This window comes from Anopheles gambiae, chromosome 3 (genome assembly GCF_943734735.2).
Source record: "Anopheles gambiae chromosome 3, idAnoGambNW_F1_1, whole genome shotgun sequence".
NCBI lineage: Eukaryota > Metazoa > Arthropoda > Insecta > Diptera > Culicidae > Anopheles > Anopheles gambiae.
The window spans coordinates 36,467,181-36,476,637 of NC_064602.1; the positions used below are offsets into that span (position 1 = coordinate 36,467,181).

General features: G+C 47.3%; 2 protein-coding genes across 2 annotated transcripts; one reads left to right on the forward strand and one right to left on the reverse strand.

Annotated features, from left to right (window-relative positions):
- The first annotated feature begins 870 nt into the window (after nt 1-870).
- Nucleotides 871-2,301, forward strand: LOC1278958 (zinc carboxypeptidase A 1). The gene has a single exon (XM_318615.3). The coding sequence runs from the start codon at nt 906-908 to the stop codon at nt 2,205-2,207; it is 1,302 nt and encodes a 433-aa protein (XP_318615.3). The 5' UTR covers nt 871-905; the 3' UTR covers nt 2,208-2,301.
- Nucleotides 2,302-2,310: 9 nt separating this feature from the next.
- On the reverse strand, nt 2,311-6,667 carry LOC1278959 (dynein axonemal assembly factor 1 homolog). Its single transcript, XM_061653171.1, has 10 exons — nt 6,550-6,667; nt 6,382-6,473; nt 6,162-6,301; nt 5,936-6,023; nt 5,693-5,835; nt 5,534-5,632; nt 5,390-5,454; nt 5,235-5,320; nt 5,124-5,167; nt 2,311-5,061 (listed from the first exon to the last, which is right to left on the reverse strand). The coding sequence occupies exons 1-10, from the start codon at nt 6,588-6,590 to the stop codon at nt 2,437-2,439; spliced, it is 3,423 nt and encodes a 1,140-aa protein (XP_061509155.1). The 5' UTR covers nt 6,591-6,667; the 3' UTR covers nt 2,311-2,436.
- Between the last annotated feature and the right edge of the window lie 2,790 nt (nt 6,668-9,457).

Genomic DNA, 9,457 nt, shown 5'->3' on the forward strand with positions numbered 1-9,457 from the left:
TGAGGCCCCCCAACCAAACGAGACACTCTCTTGTAGGACTTTGTTGATCGGGTTTGACACAAAGCTTGAAGCAAGTTATTGATAGAAATTAATACAAACGCAAATAACTTCAACTATAAGCACTGTATCATCGCACTCTGTCATCTTCGGTAAAGCCAATAAACCGCCTGCTAAAAATATTTACCCAGACAATCGTACGGAATTCTTCGCCCTCAAGTATCACGATTACCACGGAGAGTGGGTGCAAGCAGTTCTATTTTATGCATTCCCCCACTCGGTAGGAAAAGCCCCTACAGCCGCGACATGCTATATGAAGTGGAGTGGAGTGGCACACTTTACGCCGCCCGATACGCAGCTCGGAAGCAGAACTGTTCTGTGCCGGTTTGGCGCAAACGATGAATCCGTTATGCGTACTGGCAATTGCGATCGCGGTAGGTTAATGAACGAGCAATAAACATTGAATTTATCTCTCTCTCCCTCGATCCGGGGCGGTGTGTAATTAGCATTGCACTTGCCCATGCTCTTCCTACCATGATGTCTAAGCCCTTCGTCGCACTGCATCTAAAATAGATGCGCGTTCTGTACACGTGCCTCCCCGCGCACCTTTTGAGTGCACTTGAGACCTTCGGGGTCCGGTCGATTATCGATTATCGGAAATTCTCCACAAAGCGCTCAAGAAGTCGTGCACTGGGTTAAGCTGGGCTCGTTGTGAGTTTCTTCACGTTCTTCCCAATCCTCTTCAAGCGACACATTACTTATCGATTATCATCAACTCAGCTCAGCCCGCAAGGCCGTTAAACCTTGTGCGCGCGCGTTTTGGCCCGCATCGCCCAAAAGGGGTATAAAAAGCCCACTCCAGCAGGAACCACCCGATACAGTTCGTGCAAGCAAGCGGTCGATTGAACATGGTGCGATTAAACAGTGCAGCCGGCTCCCGGTGGTGGGCCCCAGCGATGGCCATCCTGGCGGTGGCGCTCAGTGTCGAAGCGGCCGAGGTCGCACGGTACGATAACTACCGGCTGTACCGGGTGACGCCCCACAGCGAGGCGCAGCTACGGTCGGTGGCCGCCATGCAGCAGGCGAGCGATAGTTTAATTTTCCTCGAGACCGCCCGCAAGCTGGGCGATCGGTTCGACATCGTCGTCGCGCCGCACAAGCTGGCCGACTTTACCGAAACGCTCGAATCGGACTACATCCCGCACGAGCTGATCGAGCAGAACGTGCAGCGGGCGTTCGATGAGGAGCGCGTCCGGCTAACGAACAAGCGCGCCAAGGGTCCGTTCGATTGGAACGACTATCACACGCTGGAGGAGATCCACGCCTGGCTCGACCAGCTGGCCAGTGAGCATCCGAAGGAGGTGGAGCTGCTCGACGCAGGACGTTCGCATCAGAATCGCACCATGAAGGGTGTGAAGCTTTCGTACGGTCCCGGCCGCCCGGGTGTGTTCCTGGAGGGTGGTATTCACGCGCGTGAATGGATCTCGCCCGCCACCGTGACGTACATTCTGAACCAGCTCCTCACCAGCGAGGATGCGAAGGTGCGTGCACTGGCCGAAAAGTTTGACTGGTACGTGTTCCCGAACGCAAACCCGGACGGGTACGCGTACACCTTCCAGGTGAACCGGCTGTGGCGCAAAACGCGCAAAGCGTACGGTCCGTTCTGTTACGGGGCCGATCCGAACCGCAACTGGGACTTCCACTGGGCCGAGCAGGGCACGAGCAATAACGCCTGCTCGGACACGTACCATGGATCGGAAGCGTTCTCGGAGGTTGAGACCCGTTCGCTGGCTGCGTTTGTGGAGAAGCTGCGCGGTAAGCTCGGTGCATACATTGCGTTCCACTCGTACTCGCAGCTGCTGCTGTTCCCGTACGGTCACACCGGGGAGCATTCGCCGAACCATCAGGATTTGAACGAGATTGCCGAGGCGACGGTAAAGTCACTGGCGAAGCGGTACGGTACGCAGTACAAGTACGGCAATGTGTACGATGCGATCTATCCGGCGAGCGGGTCGAGCGTTGACTGGAGCTATGGGGCACAGGATGTGAAGATTGCGTACACGTACGAGCTGCGTCCGGATGGCGACGCCTGGAATGGGTTCGTGCTGCCACCGAACGAGATTGTGCCGACGGGCGAGGAGACGCTGGATTCGCTCATCACCCTGCTGGAGGAATCATCCGCCCGTGGCTATTACGATGAGAAGCATTGAAGTCTCTCCTACCGGGGCTTGGTTGGTGGCTTAGCGTTGCTTTTAGTGTGTGATCGATGAATCTAAGGTGAATAAACCGAACAAAAAACTGTAAGAGTGCGTCGTGTGTGTGTGTGCAATTGCTTTATTAATCTCTCAACTGGTGATACAAAAACACGTTCTCTACGTACACAATTTGTGCTTTTTTGGGGTCGTTTTTGTTTCAACTACGATGCCACCTCATGGCCATCTAATGATCCCCTTGAACATCTCCCAATGGTTCCTGCATTCCGACAACTTCAGCGCTCTTCAAAGTCTCCACCTCCGGCTTCGATTCTTCATCCTCCAGCTCATCATGCTTAAAATCCCCAGCCTCTTTCAATGCCGGGTCTTCCTCCTCGTTCAGTTCCTCCAACTCTTCCACCGGATCCTCAACCGTTTCCTTCAAATCCCAGGCCGTTGCGCGTCTACTTGTTGATGCCCGCAGTACATGCCCTCCGTCCAGTTCGACCAACTCCAACTCCGTTGCACTCGACTCTCCCCCGGTGGTGGTGGCAATGCTAGCCTTACGACTCAACATCAGATACTCATCGAACAGATGGTTCGAGAGACGCCGCTCGTACCGGTGGTAAGCATTTTCAAGCCGGCGCACGTGTGCCTCCGAATCGGTATCGTCCGTATCGGTGCCTTGGCATTCGATGAACCGCTTGAAGCGCTGTACGATCGGGTGAGCATCGAGATTGAGATTGCGCCTAAAGTCCTCCAGATCGGTGCTCCAGTACTCATCGATGGCGTCGTGGACGAGCTTCGTCTCGAGCTCCTCCTCCTGCAGCTCACGGGCCGCCTCGGACAGGGCGGTAAATATTTGATCCTCCGTCAGCTTGTCGATCTCGTACTGAATGTCGATGAACTTGCGGTACACCGGATCGGAACCGAACTCTTCGGGAATAGGTTTGGATGTGGTTGGATCTTTCGGATCGCTCGGACCAACTTCGACTTGAGCATCCACGTGTTGGTTCAATTCACCCAAATCTATAGCAGACTCGTCTGAGGACAGCTGATCAACAGGATCAATGGTAGCATCGGACGCCTTGTTGTTAGCTTCAACTACATCCGGCAACTGTTCTTTGGTCATATTCTCAACAATTTGTTCTGCAATGCTAATAGGCTCCAATTCCTGGATAACCTCTAAGACAGGACCTTCCTTTGCCTGATGTACCACCACCTCATCTCCAATGTTCTGTATCATATCGTCAACCTTCCGAAGCTTCTCGCTAATCTGCCCATAGTCCTCCATAATGTTCGCCAGCTGATCGTGAATGCTATCAATGTGTGCATTGTACTTCTCCTTCTGTGCCGTCACTCGGTCGATCAGATTCTGCAGCTTTTCCTGATCCTGCCGGAACACCTCGAGACGATACTCGTTAAAGTTGTGCTGCTTGCCGCCGATCGATATCATCTGCTGCTCAATGTTCATATCAACCTCAGCGTGACCCTTCATCAAGCGCTCCAGTACCGCCTCCTTTGCAAGGCTACGCTCATTCGCTTCGAAGCGCTCCTGTCGTGCCTGCTCAATCTTTGCACCGTTCGAGTTTTGCTCCATCGTCTTCAGCACACCCTCGTACACGATCGGTTCGGTACGCTGAGACTTGGCCGTCTGGGGACGCACAATCTTGTGGCGATTCTTCAGCACACACTTTGGATCGCGCAAGTCCACCGAATGGAAGAATCGTTTGTACTCGTCAATAAACTCCGTGATCGTGTTCTGACGATCGAGCTTACTGTCGAGGATGCTTCCAGCTTCGTCCTCCGTTTCACTGCTGCTGCTGCTGTCGCTCAGGGATACTTCCGGGCGCATGGAGCTGGCTAGCTTGCGATGTTTCTTTGGTACAATTTTATCAAACATATCCTCACTGTCGGATGTGTCAGAGCGGGAGGAGCAGGCACGGCTGCTGTTCCGCACGCAGCTGTCGCAATCGGTTACGAGTGTTGGGTCGGAGTTGGAATCGGATCCGGTGATGTAGTCCACGGAGTTGGTAGAAGCTTTACGCTCTTCAGCCAACTTCTGGGCCTGTTGTGTATCGCCCTCTGTTGAAGTGGTCGAATCTACAGAAGCTGTTGATGCTTTACGATCAGAATGTTGTACGGCAGAGCCATCATCTGCTGGGAATTGGTCAGTGGTACTACACGTTGGTTGCATCGTGATGGAAATCTCTTTCGATTGGATGATGACATTCAGCGTATCATCCTGCTCGGCTGAGGCGATACGGGCCTCAGTTTTTCTATTAATTTCAGGAAGCTTTGTGGCTTCCACAGTAGGTTTAGGAACAAGATCTTTGTTAACATCTTCACGAATTGTATCTCCTTCAGTTGAGATCTTTTCTTGTTGTACATCTTCAGTTTTGTGGCTCTCTTCAGGAAGTTCATTCTTGTCAACAGAATCATGTGCTTTCAAGTCATTCTTCTGAGCAGATACACTCATATAACTCTCATCAACTTCTGTACCTTGCTCCAGAGATTCTGGGCCATATTTGGCTTCTTCTATGACTTGCTGTGAAGCTTCATCTTTCCTTTCCTTCATATCTGCGTACTCTTCTGTAGTAATCTCTTCGATGAGTGGTTTGCTGATACTTTCGCTCAAGCGTTGATCAGTATTTACTCTTTCAAAGCACTGCTCAAGAGTTTCACATAGCTGTCTGGGTTGGTCAGCTGCTGGAGTAGCAGCGGGTTTAAGTGCACTTGTGTGTTGGTTAAATAGGGCTTCCATCTCCTTCCACGCAACGTCGTTCGATTGGTACTCGAGCTCTTCGATGTCCCCTCTACCGGCAGCAGAACCTTCCTTTTCTTCCTCCTCCTCGTCGCTGCTCGTCTTAAGCTGCAAATAGTGATTGCATCTTAAAATGGGTCAAGTATGGAAGATTGCATTCTGGTTCTCACCAATTCCGGTTCGCCGTCTCCTCGGTGGCGCAAGCGAAGAGTTGCTGGAGAAAATTGAAGGAATGATTAGCTTTTTGTCTGAAATGAAAACCAGCAAAATAAAATCTTTACCATTGATGCTGCGTCGCATCTTGCGTTGTTCCTCCTTCTTCCAGCGCTGGTGTTCCTTACGCTCCTCTTCGTAACCGCCTCGTTTCCTTTTTTTCAAAGAAGCACAATACAAAAATGGTAATTTTGAAAGCTCATATATTGAAATTCATTCTTACCATGCCTCAGCACATGCCCGATCTTTATCAAACACTGGTCTCGAATCCAAATAGGTCAGAGATTTCTGAAAAAAGCAATACCATACAACAAACCTCATTAGAGATTCATTTTGGAGTAATTGTCCTCAAAAAACGAATTCTTACACATTCCAAAATGAGCGTTTTGCGATAAGAAGGAATATCGTTGACCACGGGATTCCCTACCAACGTCAGTACGCGCAATCCTTTCATATCCGCAAGAACCTTTCAAAGCAAATAAGTTGAAGTTGATGGCCGAATAATATTAAAAGAAATAGAGAATACCTTCACAATCGCAATGTCCTCGATCCGGTTGTGAGAAATGTCCAAAACCGACACGAAATCACATTTCCGCAACTCCGCCAGGCTTTCGATCGATTTCAGATAGTTGTGCGAAATGTTGAGCGTGTTCAGCACGGGCAGAATGTCTGTTGAAAGAAATAAACTTCAATTTCATTATCGTTTCCTGTTAGCAGGCAGTTTTAAAACGACAGAGAAAAGCGTTCCCTTGCTCCCTTTCTTCCTTACCGCTTCCACAGTTTTCTATCTTAGCGATGTGATTATGGGAAAGGTTCAGCGTGTCCAACTGTTTGCAGTGTTGCAAGTTTTCGATTTTCTAAACAAATGCCCCCAAAAAGCAAAAGACCAAGTGTGAGAAACAGGGGATGGAATCAGATGTCAGTCAAGCAAAGAAATCGATAAGGGTACAGGTCTGCCATCATAGGAATGGGAGGCACGTGCACATGGTACTGACCTTGATAAGGTTGTTGTGCAGATACAGGCAACGCAGTTGTGACTGGTGATCCAGACCGGAAATGTTGGAAATGGCGTTGCACTCCAGCCAAAGACATTTTAATCCTACGTACTCGTCCAGCCCATCGATGGCGTTGTATCCTGAGAAAATGGAACGTGAAGGAGAGCAACAAAAACATGGAACATCTTGTAGAGGAAGTAGATCGGGAAGTGTCCCTTACCTGAGTAGTGCAAATATAGGACATCGTTAAGGTGTGGCGTTAGGTAGAGCTTGTTTTTGCGACACGATGCTTGAATCGTTTTCTTCGTCATTCTGCGCCATTTTGCGGGAGGAAATTAAAACACCATTAGCGTTATGCAAACTCTTACACATCAGGGAAGCGACTCACTTTTTGGGCCCAAACTCTTCTTCGCACTGTTCGCGCACCATCTTGGGGCAGAGAAAAAAACTGAACTGCGTGCTCTATCCGCTGGAGGAAAACTGGAAACTACCAAAAACTTTACCCCTCGGGTGGAAAATAACAACGATGACGCCGAGTAGCAACGGTTGCTATGTAACGTGCATAGATTTTAAACGATTGCCACAGTATATGTAAGGTTTGAAACGAAACGAACTGTGTGTGAAATATTTCATGCGCCGTGAAAGAATTCGTTCTTTTGCAGGGTTGGTGGTCTTGACAGTTAAAATGATAGAAAATGACAGTTAAAATGATTAAAAAATAAAATAAAATCATTTTGAGGTAAAAACTATTAATTTATTTCTAGTTTTAAATACAAGAGAAGTACAAAACAGTGTAAAAAAATAAGCTAAATTTACAAACTTGCTACTTGCATAGAAATATTCAATTCACTTTCACCACATGCACAATTGCAGCTGATAGCAAGAGCAGGATCTGTACAAACATATTTGCAAACTTGTTTGTTACTTTTATCATACATCCCACGCCAAAAAGCGGTGCAAATGTTGATCATTTGCAAAAGCGCCGTCACCACGGTACGCCGCCCCACTCAATCAGCCTTCAAACAATTTAACTGCTCGCGGTGAAAACGTGACTGACAGCACACAACACACAGCCCCCTTCCCGGAGGCTCCCCCAAAAGACCTCAGCTATCAGCCGATGGGCGTGCAGATTCATAAGCATGATGCGCTAATGATGCAAATGAATTGTGATGCCAGCGTTAAAATGATACTACTAATATGACACTTTGTAAATGAGTATATAGGTTTAAAAATACCCCCTTCGTTTGCTCGTTCAACATGTAGGTTAGAACTTGCAGTCGGGCACTGCAGTCTAACAATAACAATAATAAAGGCTGGCAAATGATGATGTTGTTACAACAGGTGTCAAGTGGTGGCAGGCGGGGAGAGGTTGTAATTTATTATTTAACACGCCGCTATTTTGTAACCTTTTGTGGTGATTGTGTTGATAGGGTAATAGTTTAAGTTGACAAGTTTTTCATACTAATTAAATTGAAAGGTAATAAGTTATTTATGATACGATTGATGCAGGAAGTTCAATAATATGCTGTATTTTGCTGTTAATCTGTCATAAAGTGTCTGCGTTTGAGATTGTAACAAAACCAATTCTGCTTACACTCAATCGAACAGTACGTACCGGGACGATGTGTTGCCATTTTCGCGTTCAAATGATATGTTATATATTTAAAAATGACACACGTGTGCCAATAATAACACAGCCACAAATGTCTGACTATCGCGTGACGTACCTAACGCCCCGTGACGTACCACTCCGCCATGACGTAGCAGGGTCGCTAACAACTGTTCAAGGGGGTTGTTTTTCTGCTTCCTTTCCCTCCCGGACGGTGTACCGACATCTCGGCGTGATGCCACTTCTCCCGCCAACCACGTAGACTCTCGTCCTTGAAATGCTGGATGTTTAATGTGATGTATAAAATTCACCGCTAATTACCACCGTCCGCTAATTGTTCCCAATCGTCTGGGAAGCAATGTCGGATTCTTCGGCCGAAGGTGATAAAAGTGACACTCTTGGTGCGAGGCGTACGATGTACGTAAGCCTGGTGCGTGATCGATTATTTGACGTACCGAGAGCGTCGGATTTTATCGAGTTTGCTTCTACACAACGGCACGGGTAATCTTATTTAGATCGTTATCCGAAATCACCGAAATGTAGATTTTGGACATGCTTTTCCCTTCTTTCCATTTTTTTTCGCCATATTGTCGTACATCTAATTCGTGTATAATGGCGCTCATTCGAATCGTTCCTGCAGACGAGATCAACAAAAAATGTGCTAAATATTCAAATTCGTATTCGGAGTCGCACACCGAGGTGCAATTTCCGTGTCGTCATCGGAGTAGACGCGTGTACGGGTGTTTGTGCGTCTGCTAATTGATGAAGCATGTGCGTTGGAGTACGTCTAGCGTGGTTTATTTATCGCTGATGATCACGATCCTCCACACACCGCCCTGTGACGTAGATGTGCTGGGGAAGCGCTTTGCGTGCTCAGTTGTGCGAGCCGTGGTCATAGCCGTTGCTAACGACGACGACAGTACAGGTGAAGCTAGAAGGGGTTTACGATGGGTTGGGAGAGTGTAGAAGCGCCAATGGAAGGGGGATTTTATGTGCTCAATAATGACAGTACGCTGTAACACTAGCTGGAAAGCAAATATTGGAGAAAGCAGCGCATTGCAATTGATAAACGGGAGGCAAACAGAATGATAAGAAAAATTACACACGTTGTAATTCAAATAGTTTGTTGTGGAGACGATTCTAATGACGAGTGCTTTTTATGACTGAGTACATCATTTAAATAAGATGCTTTTACAACATCTTTAAACGGGTCATTTATTTGCTTTTCACTTTCATAATCTACACACTTGTGGTGAGTTCTGTTGTGTTATTTTGCTGTCGTAATGGAAAAAAAGCATTTAAAAAGATTTCTTAATAATTTTAAATTGAAAATTATGTTTGATTGTTTTAGGTTAACTATCAGTTTATTTACGATTATAAATACAATAAATGTCACGAAAAATCCAAAACTTTTAGCAAACCCTGTAAAATTTAAAGCCTGTTATATCCACTCTGGTTTAGCAACAATCTAAAAATTGAAAGCTCTAATAAAAAAAGTCCTAATTAAACACTATCTAGTCAAGGTTGTGTCTGTTCCTAATCAGGTTTACACTCAATTGTCGTGCTTTGTTAATTGTTGCCCGTTATCGTTACTGTCTGCTCTTCACCATTCTTCTTTCCATTCTCCTTTCCATTGTCAACACCCTGCGTGCACCCTCAGAGACTCATCTTATCCTGAGGGCAACCT